Source organism: Trichosurus vulpecula, chromosome 4, assembly GCF_011100635.1.
Source record: "Trichosurus vulpecula isolate mTriVul1 chromosome 4, mTriVul1.pri, whole genome shotgun sequence".
Taxonomy (NCBI): Eukaryota; Metazoa; Chordata; class Mammalia; order Diprotodontia; family Phalangeridae; genus Trichosurus; species Trichosurus vulpecula.
Window position 1 is genome coordinate 179,567,100 of NC_050576.1, and position 20,898 is coordinate 179,587,997.

Here is a 20,898-nt window from a genome sequence, read left to right on the forward strand (position 1 = left end):
GATTCCCTCATCTGGGGAATGGCTGAACAAAGGATGGTGTATACATGAGATGGAACAATATTGTGCTGTAAGATGTGATAAAGGGAACAGTTTCAAGAAGACTTGTACAAATTGTAAAGTGACTAGAACCAGGAGTACGGTAACAACTTTTTAAAGACAAATAGCTTTGCAAGATTTAACTCTGACCAACACAATGATCCACCTTGATTCCAGAGGACTCAAAATGAAACAGGTTACCCAGCTCCTGACAGACAAGGGGTGTTCTCAGGGTACAGATTGAGACATTTTTTTACATGGCCAATTCAGAAAATTGTTTTGCTTGATTGTGTGTATTTATTACAAAGGTTCTGTTTTTCTTTTGCAATGGGACAAAGAAAGTAAGAGTCAGCGAAGGCAAATTTTGATCAATATTTTTAAATAAGTTTTTTTATTTTAACAAAAGCAATCTGCATTTATACCCATAAAGTTACCAAATTGTGCAACCCTTTGACCCAGTTATTCCACTCCAAGGCTTATATTCTAAGGAGGTTTAAATGGTGTCCTGTAAGTAGGGGATAACTAATCAAATTACTGTATATGAATATAATAGAATACTTTTATATCATAAAATGATGGCAGGGATGACTTGAGAAAAAGTTGGGAAACTTGTATAAACCCATGTATGCTGAAGTGATCAGAACCAGGAAAACAATATAATATATATATATTATATATATAATATATATATAATATATATATTATATTATATAAAATATATAATAAAAACAATATAAACAACTCTGAAAGACTTAAGAACTCGGATCAATCAACCAGCCACAAATCCGAAAGACTAATGAAGAATTCCACCAAATTCTTAACAAAAGGGATAATGGACTCAAATATGAAGAATGAGACGTACACTTTTGGACATGGCCAATGGGGAAATCTGTCTTGACTATGCATATTTGTTAAAAAAGGTTTTGTTGATTGGTTTTTTTTTTTTAATCTCTCAAGAGGGTGAGGAGGCAAGGTAGGAGGGAGAGAAGATAAATGTTTTTTTTCTAATTAACAAGGAAAACTAACCAATGCTTGACACATCTAATATCCCACTTCCTACAATACAGAGGGTGGTTTTTCGTATCTCTTGGGGCACTCAACATTCTGGACCAACTAGATATTCCCAGATTTAAAGCTAGCCTCACCTAACTCACTTAGGAATTCTTTTGACCTTAAAATATTCCCACTTACCTCTTCAAATGTCTCCTATGAATTTCATGAATTCTCTGTTCTCCAAACTTAATACACCATCTCCCATGTCCCTTCCATTGCCCATCAGTGAAATCACTACTTTGGACCTTGTAGAATCTTTAAGGCTTAGCTCAAGTGCCACCTTCAGGGCCTATTGGAGCTCCCCTCTTGTTAGTACTTTTTTCTTTCTGCATACAGTTGTATTCCCAGTAGAATATATAAGTTCCTTGAGGGCAGAGACTAGGCTTTTTTGTTGCATTTTTTTCCCCTGTAGTATCCTCAGACCCTGACAGTGCCTTATCCCTTGTACCAAGTAGGCACCTAAACATGAAGATAGTGGTAAATTAGTATCTCTGTTATATTTTCATCTTTGATGATGGGAACTATGTAGTACAGTGTTTTGTACATAAATTACTTGAATTTAATTAGCCACTGATCTGCTTCCTATATAACTTAATTGGTTTTGAGCTGTTCCCCTGGTGAATGAAGTTTCCCAGGCTAGTTTTCTTTTACTGTCTCAAGAGTTTTCGTTCTCATTCATCTTAATTACAACCCTGTTTAGTTTCCATGCAGTGTCAGGTATTTATAGAATACTAAACCACAAACACTTCCTCTGGTTCTGCTTGGTAACTTGCAAATATTCATAGAACCGACTTTGGAAGCACTCTGGTAGGACTGTAAGATTTTCATATTACCACCATTTCCTTAATCCTCACAACCCAATGAGAAAAGTGCTATTGTGACGCCCCTTTTCAGACAAGAATCTCAGAAAGGTTCCTAGGATCCTAGATCTACAGCAGAAGAGACTTGAGAGGCCACTTGGTCCAGCCTCGGATGTTACAAGTTGCTGAGTGCCAAGGTTGTCACCCAGCTAGTGTCAGAGGTCTTTTCTGATTCCACATCCAGTACTTGTACCACACCAGGCGGTCTCTTCTGTTCACCCAAACATCAAGAACCTGAAGCTTCTATTTACTCTCCAGAATGCTATCAACACTATCCCAGAATGGACCCTTTTTCCAAGACCCTAATTTATCTTTTCCTATGAAGCCCATAGGAATTTTGCACTTACCTCTTAGTGAACTATGCACAAGGCACTATGCTAAATACTGCAGCTGCAAAGGCAGGCAAAAACAGTCTCCCGTCCTCAAGATTACATTCTAGCGGAGGAGACAAGTAAATCAAGGTCCATAAACAAATGGAAAAAAATTTATTAAATGCTTACTGTGTGCCTGACCTTGTGCCGAGTTCTGGAAATACAAGTAGAAAAAGCCATCTCTGCTCTCAAGGAGCTCATGTCAGGGGAAAATAAAACTACAGAGTGAATGGAAAAGCCTGGAAGTCATCAGGGTGATAGATCAGGTCAGATGACAGTGCCCGGTGTGTGCAAGACGGAGACCAGCCAAGCAGATGTTAAGGCTTGGTGGTCTTCTATCTCCCCAAGAGTAAGGTTGGTAACTCCCCATCTCCAAGTCATATGCATCTTGGTTATGGCAGTCCCAGATGGAAAAGTGGGAGGATGTCTTGGGTGGTGGCCCAACTGTGGAAAGAAACCTTCCATGTGACCTGAAAAGGCTTCCTGCCTAAGTATTTGAGCTATTGGGTGGTGGCCCAACTGCAGAAAGGAACCTTCCACGTGACCTGAAAAGGCTTCCTACCTATTTGAGCTATCTTGAAGGAATGCAGGAATTTCAAGAAATACAGGCGGGGAGGAAGAGCATTTGGTGCATGAGGGACAGACAACACAAAGTGAACAAGAGGTGTCCCCTTAGCTGACATGATTGGATTGTAGTAGAGTAGGGAGGAAACTTAAAGACTGAGAAAGTAGTTAAGTACACCAAAGGAGACTTTATATCTGACCCCACAAAGTCAATACAGCCAACTGAGATTACCGAATAGCAGGGGTGACACGGTCATACATGCATTAGGAAAATCTCTTTGGCAGCTGTGTAGACAACAGACTGCCATAAGTAGAGACTACTCGAGCTATTGTAATAACCTAGACAAACTGAACTACAGTGATAGTTATAAGCAGGGAAAGGAACCTCTACAGGATGAGAGAGTAGATATGAGATTGGCAAGCCATTGTATATGGAGTATGATGAACACGAGAACAAGTTTAATATTCAAGAAATGAATGCTTAGGGCCGAGTGGAGAAAAGATAGATGAGCACCTTTCTACCACTTGTACAAATTGTAGTTGGAAGGAAGCAACCCAGGGGAGTAAGTGGCAAGCAGACCTACCTGTATGTGAATCCAACCCATTGGTTGTGTTACCTCAATTGGGCAAGCTTGTTTACTTACTGGGCCCGTTTCATCTATAAAATGAGAGGGTTGTACCATATATAACCCTAAGATCTCCTCTGGCTTTAAGTCTGTGATATGAATGGTGATACTCCCATTAGAGAAATAACAAGCCTGGATAAAACATAAGTCTTATTTGCTTTACAGAACTTACTACCTTCTTTATTTTACAAGGAATCAAAGAAAATTGCAGCCTCCCTCCTCAAAAACATAAGACCTACAAATGCACAGCCACCACTAGATGAAACATTCTTCTAGACTATATAGGTTTAATCAAATATTTTGTACTAACACTATTGTGAACACAATGTGCCAGGGTTTCAATTCATTTCTTTAAAACCCAGTTTTCAACTCAATAACCATACAAGATTGCCCCTCATTTCCAAGGCTTTATTGAACAGGATTACAGCGTTGTTTTAGAAAATGATGGTTCCAATTCCTTTCAATCCCCTGGGCATGAAATGTTGTATTCAGGGATGGAGACAGACATACAGACATACACATACACACACACACACTCACACTCAGTGATGAAGACATACACACGCATACCACAGCTACTAAAAGGAGTAGGTCCAATCTATGTCCACTTTTAAAATCCTTATTCATAGACCCAGTCATGAGCACAAGACTTATAATCGACCAGCTCTTCAGGCTTAAACCACAGGCTGATCTCCTTCTCGGCACTTTTTACAGAATCACTGCCATGAATGATGTTCCTAAGGAAATAATAATTAGAGATTACTATGTTGTAAACAAACAATTAACAGCTGTTTAAAACACCAACTGTTTCCAGAAACCCTCAGGTAAGACCTGGTGATTCAGGAAGTCCTATTGCTTAGAGAAGGCAAGTAGTGACCAATACCCATTAAGTGTGTTCACACAGGTAACTACACTAATGCAGATCAGAATACCAGGTTGCCAGTTAATAGAATCCTTGTCACAGCATCTTTACTGCTGTCATTAAATTTCTCCCCCCGTCCACCCTTAATGCCAGTAAAGGGCTCATTCCCAAATTTTAGCAAATGAAGGGATGCTATCTCGGACCTTCCAACCCTAAACCTCTAATATAAAAGGCCTGCCAAGATACAGATCTGGCTGGGAGGACATGAATCCTAGCCCAACTCCCTTATTTATGGTTAGGAGAATAGAACAGGCATGCTGCTATTTAGCAGTTCCCTTGGATATTTCAATTTTATAAATTGGATTATTTTTAACACAATAAGAAAGGTTGCTACTTAAGGGAAACCTCTGTTAATTTTTTAAACTCCAAATTTTTTTTAAGGAAGGTGAGATATAGACGGGCCTTATTACTTCAGTGTAGAGAACTCCCTTTATCAAAACAGACTGGCACCTTCTCTGCAACTTTTTAGTCTTATTGGGCAGTTGCCCAGGGCACTGAGGGAACTGTCTGGTCCAGGGTCACAAAACCAATCTGTGTCAAAGGCAGGACTTGAACCAGGTATTTTGGGCTTCAAAGCCAACTCTATCAATCACTCTACCCTTCCTCTGAGGATAATCATCATTGCCCACTTCGTCAGCTTTTTATAAACACGGGTTTTCATCCATCAGATTTCATACATCAAGGTTATACACCCCCCTACATATAAATGTCATCAAGGCAATTTTTTTTTACTCCTCAGCAAGGGGCCTTCAAATTCCCTAGAACTCACCTGCCCACTTGAATGCAGAAGTCCCCACGAATGGTGCCTGGCTTGGAATCAGCTGGGTTGGTCTCTCCCAGCATCACTCTGCCTGTCTTCACCACATTCAAGCCCTCCCAAACCTCCATGGCAAGGAAAAGAATGGCAAAGCAAAAATTCACATTAAGTTTATGTTTTGACTGGTGGTGGTACAGAGTGGCCCCTGGCATAGAGAGCCTTGTTCCCAACATTACAGTTATAAAGAGGAAAAACAAAACAATCCCCAACTCCCTATTTCAGGGAACTCCCTTTCTAGTTTGGGAGAAAAGAGCTATAAAATGATTTGAGAAATACAAAACTTCAGAAAAGAGGGGACATTGATAAAAGAATGAATGATGATTAGCCCAGGACGGAATGATGAAGAGTAAAGAGGAGTTTTGAGCAGGGTTTTAAAGGGATAGTGGCACCAGGTAGGGGACAGAGGTAGGAAGAAATTATTTGAGATCATCCAGTTCGAAATCCCCATTTTAGCAATGAAGAAACTAATGCATAAAGTCACATAGCAAAGCTAGAACTGATCCCACGTCTTCTGACTCCCAATCCAAGACTCTTACCTCTCTCTACAAGACCTCCAAAAAACTGAAATCGGATTTGCTTATTACTCCAGCTGCTGTCCATTTAGGTTGATTTCTAAAGGTAAGGCAAGTGCCACTTTTGACAAGCCAATCTATGACAACCCTCACTAAGGATGTCTTTTGCTCATTGCTTTCACTTCCTCCATGACCCACGCTGGTGGGATGTAATCAATGAAAAAAAGCAGTCTACCATACTGTGCCCTCCCACTTTCTCTTCCTTCCCACAGGACTACTTTAAAAGTATGTTTTAATGAGAACTCAAAATTATCAAGGAAAAAACCTTATAACAGTCCCACCATAAATGGTGGGCAGCCAGAGCCCAAAGAATGAGGCCATGCAAATCATACCCACAGTATGCCTACTTTGCCCTGGGGTACATTTGGTCATTTCTGTCTTTCTTCTCTCCTTTCCCTAAAAATGCAATCACCCTTCCTAGCTGTACCCCTAAAGGAAGAGAACATTACTAAGAGACTGTAAGCTCCATTCCATCAGGAAATAGGTCTTACTGGAACATTGCTATTCCCCCGCAAAATAAGGTTCAATTCTTCCATGATTCCAGAGGATAGAAAATGAAGCCTGCTACCCACCTTCTTTGAAAGAAGTGTAAAGGTACGCAGCGAGGTGGCACAGTGGGTAAAGAGCTAGCCCTGGTGTCAGAAATATCAGAGTTCTAATCCAGCCTCATACACTAGCTGTGTGACCTGGGGCAAAGTCACTTAAACTGTATGCCTCAGTTTCCCCATCTGTAAAATAGATCTAATAATAGCACCTACCTTCCAAGGGTTATTTTGAGGATCAAATGAGGTAATATTTGCAAAGAGCTCTGCCGGTCATTAAAGTATATATAAATGCTAGCTAGCTATTAAAATGCAAGATGAGACAAACTGTTGGACGTAGCCAACGCGGGGATTTGTTTGGCTGATTTATGCAATTTGTTATGAGGGTTTTATTTTTAATTGTTCAACTGGGAAGGGAAGTAGGAAGGACAGATAATAAATGCTTGTAAAATAAAATATAAAAATTTAATAAAATACAGAACAGTGGCAATCTTTGGAGGCTCTAAATCCCTAGTGTCTTTGCGCCAAGTAATTTCTTGGTAAGTCTTTAGTGAACTGAATCAAATGATGAGGAGTAATGTAAGGCAAAGGCTTCTAGGCTGGGGTTTGAGGCACAGTTCTTAGAAAATGGTAACCCCGTAACACCTGACTCCAAAGATACTTACCATGGCTACAACAGGTCCCGAGTTCATATATTTCACAAGCCCAGGGAAAAATGGCCTGTCCTTCAGGTCATCATAGTGTTGTTTCAGATGATCCTCTGAGGCCTAAAGGCACATAAGAGTGGGGGTTACTTGAGGAAGACCTTATAGTTTCCCTATCCAAGTTTGAGAGGGGAGAAGAGGAAGGAGGATGGAAAGCTTTAGCACCACTTTGGCCAACAAGGTGTGTTCTAAAAACACAGGCAAAATCAGCATTTGCATTCATACAAATCACCCATATTACACTCTGAAGCCAGCTGGGAAAGGAGGACTACATGCTGAATCAGGTAGTTCATAGGACAACCACCAGGACAAAAATCCATTCAAGAAAATATGGCTAATACATGACTCCACATTATAATGGATATCATAATGGTTGCCTTCTCAAGGGGTGAGGAAGAACAGGAAATAGGGAGAGAATTTGAACTCAAAATTTTTAAAGAGAAATGTTACAAAAAATTTACATGTAATCGGGAAATATTTAACAAAATAAAAACACATTTAAGAATGGAAGAAAAAAAAGAATCCATTCAAGGAATTGGGCATGTTTAGCCCTAAATGGCCTTCAAGTATTTAAAGGACTGTCATTTAGAAGGGTAAGACCTTTGAGGGCAAAACTAGTAAAAGTCAATTACACAGAAGTATATTTCAACTAAATACAAAGAAACACTTATGAACAGTTAAGACTATCAGAAAGTGAACCAGCCTGCCTTACCCTAGGGCCTAAAGGGACTGGATCCCCCCTCACTAGGTGACTACTTTCAAGGAACTGGAGAGGGGACTGCTGTTTAGGTATGTACAGGTTGTGTCGAATTGCCTCTAAGGGCAACACCTCTCAAAAATGTTTAATCTGAAGATTCTAACCAGCCCTGTACTTTGTAACTCCAACCCAACCTCACTTACTGTTTTCTTTCGTAGCACAGTCCACTAGTTATTCTATGAATCCAGGCCAAGCGGGCAGATAGATCTAAATACTGCCATTTTTGAGGATATACAAGACAGAATTGAAGTATTTGAGTATTTCAAGAAAAAAAAACTGCAAAGGTCTGAATCCTCTACAAAGATTTCCTGCCATGCATTTGAGTGAGCAAGGCTTCTCTCTCAGCTGCCACCCTAGGGGTGAGGGGAGCTAGAGACAGGTCCAAACAGGAAGGATCCTTACGGGTGAGGAGAGAGGTACAAATCACCTTAGCCAAGGGCATCTGTCATTCAGCCGGCTGCCCGCCCGCCCCCGGAAGGGAGAGGGCCATCCCCCAATCAGCCCATCCTCCCCTCCCAGTAGGGGACAGGAAAGAGTTGAAGGAGGAGCAGAAAAAATGGCGATCAGGCTGGGTGGTTTGGGTCCCCCCCACCCCCCCCACCCCCACCCCCTTCAGTACATTAATTCATAAATTTAAAGCAAGGAGACTGCGGGGCTCGGATTGCAAAGGCAGGCAAATAAGCTGCTGGGGCACACCGGAGCTGTGGTCGCCCATCCCAGGCAGGGTGCTGGGGAGAGGAGCGTGCTCGTGGGAAAGGGCAAAGAAAGAGACGTGCCTGGGGGTTGGGGGCGCTTTGGAAAATCTTGATGGACTATTCTGGGTCACTCGCGGCCAGCTTGGGCAGTCTAGGGAGACCTTATGGACCCCTCTAGAATAATGTTTTTAAACGCGTAAAATAAAGTACATGGGACTGCAAAGGAAACCAGTAATACTGAAATCCGGTTATCAGAATAGTTTTAAAAAGCCAGGTCCCAGAGGCTTGGGGGAGGGGGAAGCAGGGGTCCCTTACCCTAAGGAACTTCATTCCCACGAGGCGGAATCCCTTCTGCTCAAAACGTTTGATGATGTCCCCGACCAGGCCCCGCTGAACGCCGTCGGGCTTGATGGCGATGAAGGTGCGCTCGGTGTTGGCCATGGTCCTACGTGGGTAGAAAAGAGGGCCCGGTCAGGAAGCCACGTGGGACGGCCTGGTCAAGGGTGTGGCGGAGGGGACAGCGGGGTGTGCACCTACCCTGCCCCCTGCCCCTTTCCCGGGTCCTGGGGGACTCCATCCCTTTGCGCCCCTCCCCCCCTTCCCCGGCGCCCTGCCGGGCTCCACGTGGCTCTCCCGGAGCCGAGGAGCCGCTTCCGCTCGGCCGGGATTCCTCCTCTTCCTCTTCCTCGGTTCCAGCCGGCGCCTGCCCGGCCGGGCCCCAGCAGGGAGAGACGAGAGCAGGAGGGAGCCGCGGGGACGGCAGCAAGCGGGGAGCGGGGCCCCGGCCGTTCTCACCAGGGAAGCTCAGAGCTGGAGCAGGAGAAACGGGAGGCGGTGGCTGAAGCACAGAGAGTGACCGAGCCCGAGGAGGCTGCACTTAACACTGAAGCCCGGAGCCCAGAGCGCAGAGCCAGTCCCCATCGGCAGGGGGCGGGGCCTGGGGAAGGGGGCGGGGCCGGGAAGGAGAGCTGGGAAGGGAGGGGAGAAGTGGAGACGGGAGGAAAGGAGAAGGGGGGCAGAGAGGGGAGGGAGGAAGAGGAGAGAGGAGGGGGAAGAGAGAGGGGAGGGGCAAGGAAGGGGGAGGAGGAGGAAGAGAAGAGGGAGAAGGGGAGCAGAGAGGAGGGGGAGTGAGGAGGAGGAGGGAGAAGAGAGGAGGGGAGAGGAGAGTTGGTGGAACAGAAAGGTGTCACTGCATCAAAGACTATGTGGTGGGGAGTAAGGTATATGAAGAATGTAAAGGCAGGCATCTAGGTGGCTCAGCAGGCCTGGAGTCAGGAAGACCCGAGTTCTAATTCAGCCCCAGACATTTTTACTAGCTGTGTGACCCTTGACAAGTTACTTAACCTCTAATTGCCTTAACCTGATGGAGAAGGAAATGGCAAACCACTCCAGTATCTTTGCCAAGAAGACCTTCTGGACAGTATTGGCATGCTGTGGTCCATGGGGTCAGGAAGAATAGATACCACTGAACAACAACAGAGGTAGGAAGGTGCTAGGTTATGAAGGCCTTTGAAGGTGAAGCAGAGGATTTCATCCTGGAGGCAATAGGGAGCCACTGAAATTTATTGGGGGGGGGGGCATTGCCAGGATGAGGGGGTGTATGACCTGGGCAGACTGGCCCTTCAGAAAATCACTTTGGTGGCTGAATGGAGATTGGATAGGAGCAGAGAGGGTCCTGAGGCAGGCAGACCCACAAGCAGGCTATTGCAGTAGTCCAGGCATGAGGTGATGAACCAGGGTGATGGCAATGTCAGAGGAGAGGACAGGGCACATTCGAGAGATGTTGCAGAGATAAAATCAATTGGCCTTGGCAACAGCTTAAATATGGGGATTAAGAGATAGAGTCTGGGAATGACTCCCAGGTTGTGAGTGTGGGGGACTGGAAGGATGGTGTTGCCCTTGACAGTACCAGGAAAGGTAGGAGGGGACAATGTTTAGGGGAAAGGTAATGAGTTCAGTTTTGGATATTGAGTTTATGATGTCTACTGGACATCCAGATCCAGGTGTCTGAAAAGCAGCTGGAGATGCAAGATTGGAAGTCAGCAGAGAGGCTGGGGTAGGAAAGATAGATTTGAAAATCATGAGCGTATAAATGGTGATTAAATCCATGGAAGCTGATGAGATCACCAGTTTCCTTCCCTAGGAGTTCCCTCCACCAGTGAATTCTTAAATTCAGTTCCCATCCCCTTGGATCTCCATCAGTTGGATTCCCAGCTGTTGGCACAGAACCAGTACATGGTAGGAATTAACTGCCTGTCAATTGATTGGCTGAATATTGAACTGGTAGATGGAGTGGGAAAGAATTTCAGAGATCTAGTTGAAGTTCCTTCATTTCGCAGATGGGGACAAAGTCCAGGAATAGAGAAATGGCTTCCCCAAAAATAGAGCTGGGACAAAGGCAAGGATAGAACCCAGGTCATTTTTCACTACACCATGATCATTCCAACCTGCCAGAATGAAGGGAAGCTGACTGTGGTGAGAAAGTGGGACTATCATGTCATTTTCCTCTTGTGTAAAATTGAGCTAAATTTTGAGCTAAAAGTTGAGCTAAATCTCTTAAGTCCTTTCTAGCTCTAACCACAGATTGACCCTTTTCCCATCCCAGGGACATTTTTTTGTCCTTGTTTCCAGTCCCTGGAGGTCTGAGCCAACCTCTGGATAGCGCCTCTTGCTTGGAGCCCATACAGACCACAAGGCCACCGAAAGAGACCCAATGGCTTTCCTAGGGGTCAAGAAGGGGAGTTTAACTTGTAATTTTTCTAGTCCTGAGTCAACTTCAGAAACTAGGCCACTAACTCCTACGGAGAGAGCGCGTTCCTGATTCTCTCTTCACCTCCAATATACCTATTGCAAGTCACCTTGGAGCACGTATACCTACAGGAGTAAAACCTGGCCTCCTCAAGGGCAGGAACTATCTTTTACCTTTCTTTGTATCCCCAGTGCTTACTTAGCACAGTGCCTGGCACACTGTAGGCACTTAATGTTTACCGACTGACTCAGTCATTTGAAATACTGATGATTCTGTGTATAAGTGGGAGTCTGCTTCTGCCAGAGAACGATTAAACAAATTGGGGCGCAGGAAAGCAAGGGATGATTGGCATGCAGTAAAAAAAGGTGACAAGAATCTAGAGAAACACAGAAAGATAAATGATGCTGAAGGAAGTTACCAAAGTAAGCAATATATATCTATATAGACACAAATCTATATATACACATGTATGTGTACATATATACTGTTACACGGTGAAGGGTGTTCTCTTTACAATGATGTAATTGTGTATATAGATTATAGAATGTTGTATTTACATTGAATTTATTTATTTGCAATATTTACATTGTTATAACATACATAATACATATATGCAATTACTACGACAATGTAAATAGAACCAAAAAAAACTCCAAACACTGTGTAATTATACTAAGCTTGACCGTGGGGGAAGAGTTGAGATTCATTGCTGGGGTAAAGAACTACGGATGTGGAATACTGTAGATGTTGTAAAACATGGTTTTACCGTAATTGCTTTTTTTCTCACTTTTTGAATCGTTCTAAGACTCACCGTTGAAGGGGAAAAGAGGGATGTCTTTGGAGATGAATGTCAGGAAACAAGTCATTAAAAATAAGATTTTCTTTTAAGAAAAATCATCTCTGCTAGCCCAGCATTAGCCCTCAGCTCCTCCTTCCCATGAGGAGTCCCACAGTTCAGTGATCTCAAGTCAAGTCTAAACTATTCTTAGGCTGCACAGCACAAAGTTCTTTCTTCTGTCCCTCAATCTTTGTTCCATACCCACTTTCAAACTCAGATTTATTGAACCCTGTATTAGGTCCTCCTGAAAGGTGTCTCTCTTCTTCTCTCCTCACCTTCCCCTCAACCCTCAATCCATCTTCCTGCCTCAAAGGGCTACTGTGCAGGATTTACACGAATCAAATGAGGTGTGTATGAAGTACCTTGCATACTGTAAAGTGCTATAAAGTAGCAATTTTTTATTATTATTGCCAACATCCCCTCCCAGAATCGCCATGCTCAAATAAGCAGGGAAAATACTAACCAGATAAAATTGCTTCAAGCAAGTTGTGAAATGAAGAACTACCCACAGGGGCTGCCTGAGTCTCCAGTTTATTCCGAGGTCATGACATACCTCAAGTCAGCATTTTGAAAAAAGGATCATTGAGGCAGGCCTCCTATAGTCCTTTGATGCTCCTTCAGTTATAGCACACAGGACCACAGCAATGCTCATTCATTCATTTACTCAAGAAGCATTTTTAAGTGCTTTCTATATACCTGGGATAGTGACAGAAGGAAAAAAAAAAACAGCCTTGGCCCTTGAGGAGGCTACATTCTATTGTTCAATACTCCTTGACAAATTAAATGCCAGATGCATTTTCATGGCACCTTACTATGCAAAAAGCACCTTCCCTTGTTGAAATGTGCCATGGGCACAATATGGGAGGGGTCATCACTCCTGCCTCCCAAGCCGTTTACTTGAGCTTGTTTCCCAGCCAACACACCAAGGTTGCAGCAGGCAGAAAGAAACAGCAGTAGGAACTACCAGGAACAAGAAGGAGGGTGAACTAAGCACAACGAAACATGAGGGATGGGTGGATCATTGGGAAGCCCTAGTGGGCTCCATGACCCAAGGACAGGAGACAGAGAAATACAGAAAAGACAAGAGACTCATCACCTCAGCAAGTGAGCAAAGCGGGAACCAAAGGAATTCTGGTTATCATTGGCTTAAAAAAAGTTGTAATTGGCACAATTTTCAGTATTATAACTACTAGCTAGCATGAATGACCATCAGTAAATGACAAACGCTTATCATTAGGGTATGGCCAATTAGGAGCTAAAGGTAGAATATGAGCATATATTTTATGTTTAAAACCAGACAGAAGGCTACTGCAGGCAGAATGACCAAGTTGGGGGGTGGGGATGGGAAATTTCACTTAGAAGTCATTCCCAATCTCCACAAGTCCAGTAAAGGGGTAAACTGGTATAATTAAATCTCACTATCCCCCTGCTCCAGGAAGCATCGGGAACTTGGAAGTCATGGGACCTGAGTGAATCTCAGCTCTGCCACTTCCTTCCTGTGACTTTGGGTGAGTCAGGTCCCTACTTGGACACCCATTTCTTCATTTGTAAAAAAGGGCACAGGGCTAGATGGGACCTCCAAGACCCTTGTGCAGAGCTATACATGAACAGTTGCTTGGGAAAGGGAGTTTTACTGGCCATGACATAGAAAGCTATCTCTTGGGGAGTTCTTAGAGTTGAGTGGATCATAACTGGCATCACCAAGGCCAAAGCCATAATGCACTTAGGGCTGAGCGTGACAGGACCTATCTACTATAGCAGGGGAATCAGAGCTTTTGGGGATCATCTATCACTTCTACATTATACCTTTCCAATGTCTAACAATTACATGATCTTTATAACAACCATATGAAAGAAGAATAGAGATTGGACCTCCCTTACCTCCTCCCCCCACCCCCCATTCTCTCTGGAACTGTATATCCTCACTGCATCAAAGCCTAAATATCAATGATTTGTTAATTTTTCACACCATTATTAATTCAACCAGTCTAATAATAGACTAAAAGAAAGCTGCCAACATTAACATCCTCCCACCCCTTTCCCTCAGTACCACAGAATGACACACTCAATAGCTCCGAAAACCTTTTAATATGACCAGGACGATGGAACCCTGTGCAACCAAAGTTAACAGCAAACACAGAAGTCTCCACAGTCCATATGGAAGCCCTTGGACATAAGCAGAGCCACAGCCTGGTCCCCTGCCGGCGGGAATGGAGAAAGCGCCACATGCCTCCTCCACATCATTCATAGATCCACTGCTGGGTGCAACTCTTGTAATCAACCAATTCATCGGGATGAAACCACAAGCCAATCTCCTTCTCAGCGCTCTCCACTGAATCACTGCCATGAATAATATTCCTGAGAATGAAAGGTTATGAAAGAAAAAAAATGTCATGTTAATAAAAAAGGGATTAAAAAGCAGTCTCATTCCTGCAGTCCCTTCATTCCTCCTACCAGCAAGACGCAAAAGAAAATGGTTGGGTTGTGAAGTGGGCCTGCTGTCTCTCAGGGAAGAGGCAGTAGACCACAGGTATGGCATAAAGTATGTATTTTTCATACGTGGCCCATATGTTGATTAGTTTTGTATAACTATGCTTCTTTTATTAAAAGGCAGGGTGCCGGGAGTGTCATCAGGAAATGACTTTTTTTTTCTAAAGCATTCATAAAACATACCTCCTCTCCAAGTGGCTCCCACCTCCAAAGATATGAAAATTGTCAGTCTCACTTCTCTCTTTTGATGATTTAAAACTTCCCTAGCCATGTAAGCTGGTCCAAAGTCCAAAGAAAAAAAAATCAGCTATCAACTACTGTTTTTTTCAAAATCACAAGTTTCCACAAGACTGGCTCAAACATCACCACCATGATGGGATAGGTACAGAGCTGACAAACAGACAGTTTGTGGAGCTTTTTGTGGTCTGTCCTCGTTATCTTCTGCACAGCTGCCACATAAACACACCCAGTGCCTAGTACAGGGTTAAATGCACAGCAGGTGCGTAATCATGCATAGAGAGGCCCAGAGCCAAGCCACCGGGCAAGAAATATTTACTAAAAGATTCAAGCCTCCTTCTAGTATTACTGCAATTCTGCACATTTCTATCCCCCGAAGTTGTGCTGAAGGAGCACAAATCCCTCTGACAATGAGTTCCACAAGCCCCAAGACCTACCTGCCAACCTGAATACAGAAGTCCCCACGGATGGTCCCTGGTTTGGAATCTGCTGGGTTAGTCTCTCCTAGCATGGTTCGACCTGTCTTCACCACATTCAGCCCCTCCCAGACCTCCACAGGGAAAAAAAAAAGGTAGAAGTCAAGGGAGAAAAGGAATCAGTGGGGAAGACCCAGAGGTTGCTAATTCCAAAAGCACTCTCCCCCTGAAGAGAGGACCCACTGGTGAGGCCTCCACAAACCCAAGATTCATATATGTTTAGGAAGGAGTAAGTGAAATCCAACCGGGATGCTGGGGAATGAATTAGGTGACCTCTCAGCCTCAAACAGGAAGGCCTTCAGTTCCACAGACAGATCTGCACTACCTGAAATGGGTCAGAGGATTTAGCTCATCTCCCACTCGGAGAATTCTCCAAGACCACAGAGTTCCCTGTATATAGGTGAGGATGGTAACAGTAACAATAACTGCCATCTATGTGGCGCTTCCAACTTTACAATGCATTTTCCATACACTACAATTCTGTGATGGTGGGACCAGATCTATGGACTCAGGGCTAGAAGGGACCTTATTGGTCACCTCATCCAATCCCCTTACTTTACAGATGAGAAAACTAAGACTCGGAAGGGTAAAGTGACTTGGCCAAAGTCACACAGATGATCTGAAGGGTTAGGAACTTGATGCTCAGAGATGTGTCAGGTGTCAAAGGAGGGATTCAAATGCAAGTCTCCCTGGCTCCAAGTCTAGCACTCAGGCCACTACGCCAACTTGTCCCAGGAGTGGGAATTTACCATCATTCATCCTAATCTATCCCCAACATCCCCAGATTACACAAATGGTCCCTACAAATACTCACCATGGCTACCACGGGCCCGGAATGCATGTACTTTACCAAGCCTGAATAGAAGGGACGATCCTTCAGATCAATGTAGTGCTCTCTGAGAAGGTCTTCAGAAGCCTGAACCAAAGAACTGAAGGTGAGAACCAAGGCCCTGAAGTGATCTAAAGCATGTTAAATCTATTCCCACCCTTAAAATCGTGGCATACATTTAAATGCCTGATTCAATCAGAGATGAGGTCAAGTCCCAAACATAGGTGCTAATGGAAGGGAACGGTTATTCATTTCTTTTTAGTTTTATAATTTAGCCCTTAGCACAGTGCCTGACACATAGTATGTGCTTAATAAATGTTAACTGAATTGAACTGTTGTATAGTGCTTTTTCTTCTTTTTTCCTCCCTATTTAATATTGCTGGACTTGGGTTAATCAAAAAAAAGCCCTGAGAGTTTTAGAGACAGAAGAGAACTAAGACCCTTATTTTACAGTAAGAAACAAATATTAAAATTAATTTGTATTCCCAGATCTTTTGTCAACAGCACAGACGGATAGTCCAGAAACAAAGCCAGATGGATTTTATAATTTTCTGGAGCAAATCTAAGGTTGATTTTTATGGCCAACTCCTAATTATTCGAACTGCCAACCTGCATTGTGGATTCTCCAAGCTCCTTGTCTCTCCTTCCATGTTTTTGGGATGGGTGGGTCATAACTGGCATGCTTTTGAGGTACGATGATTTCTCAACTTATCTGCACCAAAGAGTGAGTAGAGGAGATATTGGACCTGAAAAACCTCACTTTCAGGGGTGGGTGTTCTTCCTCCTTCTTTAGAGTAGATGCTCCCCAAGGGCAGAGCCCATGTCCTCTTTGTATCTCCCCACGATGGCTATAATTCAGGATTCTGCACATAATGGGTGCAGACTGATAGAAAGATCTCCAGGCTGGAATGCAGCCTGCCTCAGAAAAGAAAATGGTTTTCTAAAATGATCTATTCTGGGAAGCTCAGAACTACAAACTCAAACATGTCCCAGGGCACGTGGGATTAGAAAGAAGAGAGGTTTATTATGAAGCCCTCTACCATGTAGGGTGGGGGCTTCTTCCAAAGGTGAAAAGATTCAGATATAAACTGGGACAAAGGCACCCAGACATATGCAGCCCCATGATATAACAGCAGGCCACTGAACACTTTCTAGCACTGCCTCAAGGAAACTGATGCTCCCTCTTCCCCAAAAGATCATGAAAAGTGAAAAATAATCCGCATTACCTCCCTTCACCCCATTCCCATACCTTATTCCCACCAACATTCCCACCCCTGTGCCAGGAGAAAGTGTTCCATCCCATCCTGCCAAAAGAGGGAGTACATCTGCTCAAGAGGGAGAAATAACCTACTTACTTGCATGAATTTTAAGCCAACAAGACGGAATCCTTTCTGTTCAAAGCGCTTAACAATCTCTCCAACCAGGCCCCTCTGGACCCCATCTGGCTTGATGGCAATAAAAGTGCGCTCGCTGGTAGCCATGATCCTAGAGGTGAGGTGGCAGGGGGGAATGAGGCTGTAAGCGTCCTGTTTGTATCATCATCCTTCCCAAGTAGATTACACAGTAAAGCCGATTTAAATCTATCATACCAACTCAGAGCTTTTTGATTACAAACCCAGTTCCCTAAATCTGCTGGCTTTAATATCAATTTTTAAAAAGGAGTCTAACGTTTCTCCCAATCCCATGGATCCTACTCCTTTCCTATTTAATTCAGTATGTGTTTATCAAACACTTACTGCTTAATTGGAACTGTAATAAACTATGGGAAAGAATGGCAAAGTAGCAACAGATCATCTCTGCCCTGATTTCTCAGACAAATCTACCTATCCTTTTCCCCTTTTACTCCCCACCTTAAATGATACTCATCTGTAGATGACAACAGTAGAATACACTGAACCAGAAGACAATACATGATAGTACATAACAACAGGTGAGTTTATGGTGCTCCATTCAAATCCTAGGATGAAGCCTCATGATGCAAAGGTGACCCTGGGTGCTACACCTGGGGAGAGCAAGCTGTGACTTGACCGACCAAGCTGGAATAGCTTTGAGTACAGGTGTTAGTTATCTGTCTTCCCCTTGGTACCAGTGTAGCCAAGTATAGAGTGGCTCTTCACCAAAGAGACTAGCCAACAGGTGATGAATTTTTCAGCCCTTAAGCCTCGCTATTTGCATGATGGGAGAAGGGGGAAGGGAAGTAACAGATGGAATTACAGATCTACCAAATCTACTGATGTAAGAAAAGCCTGTGGTATAGATTCTATTCTACATAGCTCTATGAATTCCCATAACATTTAGAGATTGAAAACCTCAGAGTTCAAGTTCACATTTTACAGATGTGGAAACCAAGGCCCAAAGAGTCAAAGTGATTTGTCTCAAATTACAAAGCTAGCTGGTAGCAGTCAGTTTTGGGACCCAGGTCTCCTTTCTCCCAATCCATCACCTCTTTCCCTTAGAGCAAAAGGAAAGGTTGTCATTGTCTAGTTTCAGTTTGGAAACCAAGAGTATGCACCCTTTTGACTCAGTAATTCCACTACTATATATACATGCACACACACACATATGCATATATACACACAAATATAGTAGCACTCTTTTGTTATTGTATAGAACTGTTGTATAGAACATGGGGAATGGCTGAACAAACTTTAAGTAATGAAATATTATTACACCATAAACAATGATGAAAGGAACTGATTCAAAGAAAGCTGAGAAGAACTGTATAAAATGATGCAAAATGAAGACAGCAGCACCAAGAGAACAATCTGCAGAACGACGACACATTGTAAAGGAAAACAAGTGTGAATGACTTAAAAACTATGATTAATAGAATGACTAATCATTATTCCAAGACTTGAGATGACATATTCATCCAACCTCTGGGGACAGAAGTGCAGGATGTGAGGAGAGGTACAGAATGAGAAAAACATTTTCGGACAGCCAATTTATAGTTCCCTTTTGCTTGACTATATTTATTTTACTTTATAAATAGAGTGCAGCAGGGGAAAAATTAAGAGGGCAGTAGAATACAAAAAAAGGGGGTATCAGACATTAAAACCACAGGGAAGAGGCAGAAGCAAATTCAGAATGAACCACAGGCAATTGAGGCAGTGATGATGGACCTTTGGAGTAAAATTCAATATATACTTTTAAAAAATCATATTCAAGATAGCTAAGTGAGAAAACAGAGAAAGCACTGGAACTGGAGCCAGAAAGGCCTGAGTTCAAATGCAGCCTCAGAGACTTACTAGCGTGATCCTGGGCCAAGTAACTTAACTTCTGTGTTTCTCAGTTTCTTCATGTGTAAAATGGGGAATAAAATAGCAGTACCTATTTCCCAGGATCCCTGTGAGGATAAAATATTTGTAAAGCATCTGAAAGAGCTATATAAATACTAGATTTTTAAAATCGATTTTGGTAGTGTGATATACAAGTCTTTTGTGTACTCTGTGTGAGGAAATGTTCATGTTTGTCAATTTCACAAATAAAAAGAACCTTAAAGGGGAGGGGGGAGGGAGAGAGAGAGAAAGAGACAGAAAGAGAGAAAAAGAAAGAGAGAGAGAGAAAGAAAGGAGGAAGAGGAGGAACCAAATGTATGCGGACATCCTGACCAGCGAAGAAAGGAAGAAGGATCCCTGGAAGGGGGTGCAGGTAGAGGCCCAAGTTCGCCGGTGTACGCCTCAGTTTCTCCATCTGTAAAATGACGGTGCTGAGTTAGCTGGCCCTCCAGGTCCCAGCCTGCTCCAGACTCACGAACCTACGACCCCAAGGGGAACCCCACGGCTCCAGGTTTAGGGGCATCCCCGCATCTCACTCCCCTTGGGGGATCAAAACCAAGGCTGTGCGGTTCTAATGCGGGGACAAGTCGAAGAGGAACCGAGTGGGGGTCAGAATGCTGCAGGAATACCCATTGACAAGAGCTGCCTGAGCCCTTGACCTCCGCGTCCCTGGAGCCCCCCCCTCACCTGGAACCACAGTCTGTGCCCGCGCCCTGGTTCCACCTGCCAAGAAGCTGCTGCGGCCCCACGTGGTCCCCTGCGAGCCGAGCGTGGAACGTTTCCGCCTAGGTTTAGGGGTCCCGGGAGCCGATTCTAAAGAGCACCGGACGTTTTCCTTTACTCCCCGCCCCCTTAGCGTTTTCTGCGTAGAGAGGACACCGTTTCCAATGCTCTCCTGCGGATGACTACTTCCGGTGGAGGCCGCATTCCTGTTCCGCCCAGACGCGGAGAAGGGTGGGGCGACCGTCGTGGCCGCCCTCATCCTCCGCTCTGTCTGACTCCCTTCTACAGGCCCTCCCTTCCTCTGGCTCCCGGGGCCCGCACGACGTCGTCTTCCTGGCCCAGGCCTCGGCAGACGCTTGGTGTCTCGGCCTCACCTTCAAAGCTTCACGCTCCCAATTTCCTGGCTCGTGATCTTCCCCGCCCCCATCCCGGGCCTTCACCCTTCCCCAGCGGCTGCTGGTTCATCGCCTGATTCCGAGCTGCTCCCCATCCTCCCTGCCCCTCCTCCACCCGTCCTTATTTGATCCCCTGGTATCTGTGCTCTGCAGGAATATGTATATATGTGTGTTTGTGTGTATATACACACGCGACGGCCCAGAAGTCTAGTTGCAGTTTTAACAGCTTCATTCTCAGTAAGGAGTATGTCATTCCTTGTACTTGCATCCTCAGTACCTAAAAAGGTGCCTGCCGTATCGGGGCTGGGGGCAACTAGGTGGTGCAGTGGTTAGAGCACTGGGCCTGGAGTCAGAAAGAAGAGGT

The 20,898-nt window shown here is 44.1% G+C and overlaps 2 protein-coding genes across 3 annotated transcripts; both read right to left on the reverse strand.

Annotated features, from left to right (window-relative positions):
- Positions 1 to 3,897: 3,897 nt before the first annotated feature.
- Positions 3,898 to 9,530, reverse strand: LOC118846419 (nucleoside diphosphate kinase B). The gene is made up of 5 exons (XM_036754942.1): positions 9,315 to 9,530; positions 8,835 to 8,964; positions 7,029 to 7,130; positions 5,202 to 5,314; positions 3,898 to 4,247 (listed from the first exon to the last, which is right to left on the reverse strand). Exons 2-5 carry the CDS (start codon positions 8,958 to 8,960, stop codon positions 4,130 to 4,132), a joined length of 459 nt encoding a protein of 152 aa, XP_036610837.1. The 5' UTR covers positions 8,961 to 8,964; positions 9,315 to 9,530; the 3' UTR covers positions 3,898 to 4,129.
- Positions 9,531 to 14,174: 4,644 nt separating this feature from the next.
- NME1 (NME/NM23 nucleoside diphosphate kinase 1) lies at positions 14,175 to 20,273 on the reverse strand. Of its 2 annotated transcripts, none has more exons than XM_036754944.1 (5): positions 20,104 to 20,273; positions 17,494 to 17,681; positions 16,124 to 16,225; positions 15,271 to 15,383; positions 14,175 to 14,464 (listed from the first exon to the last, which is right to left on the reverse strand). In XM_036754944.1, exons 2-5 carry the CDS (start codon positions 17,617 to 17,619, stop codon positions 14,347 to 14,349), a joined length of 459 nt encoding a protein of 152 aa, XP_036610839.1. In that variant the 5' UTR covers positions 17,620 to 17,681; positions 20,104 to 20,273; the 3' UTR covers positions 14,175 to 14,346. The 2 variants fall into 2 exon arrangements, with proteins under 2 accessions (XP_036610839.1, XP_036610838.1); XM_036754943.1 differs by having other exon boundaries at positions 17,494 to 17,623; positions 20,104 to 20,272.
- Positions 20,274 to 20,898: the final 625 nt, after the last annotated feature.

Coding starts and splice junctions, on each gene's coding strand:
- LOC118846419 (XM_036754942.1), bottom strand. CDS start 8,960: ATGGCCAACACCGAGCGCACCTTCATCGCCATCAAGCCCGACGGCGTT. Junction 7,131..8,834: donor TGGGAATGAAGTTCCTTAGG/GTAAGGGACCCC, acceptor ATGTGCCTTTAG/GCCTCAGAGGATCATCTGAA. Junction 5,315..7,028: donor CGGGACCTGTTGTAGCCATG/GTAAGTATCTTT, acceptor CTTGCCATGGAG/GTTTGGGAGGGCTTGAATGT.
- NME1 (XM_036754944.1), bottom strand. CDS start 17,619: ATGGCTACCAGCGAGCGCACTTTTATTGCCATCAAGCCAGATGGGGTC. Junction 16,226..17,493: donor TTGGCTTAAAATTCATGCAA/GTAAGTAGGTTA, acceptor TCTTTGGTTCAG/GCTTCTGAAGACCTTCTCAG. Junction 15,384..16,123: donor CCGGGCCCGTGGTAGCCATG/GTGAGTATTTGT, acceptor TTCCCTGTGGAG/GTCTGGGAGGGGCTGAATGT.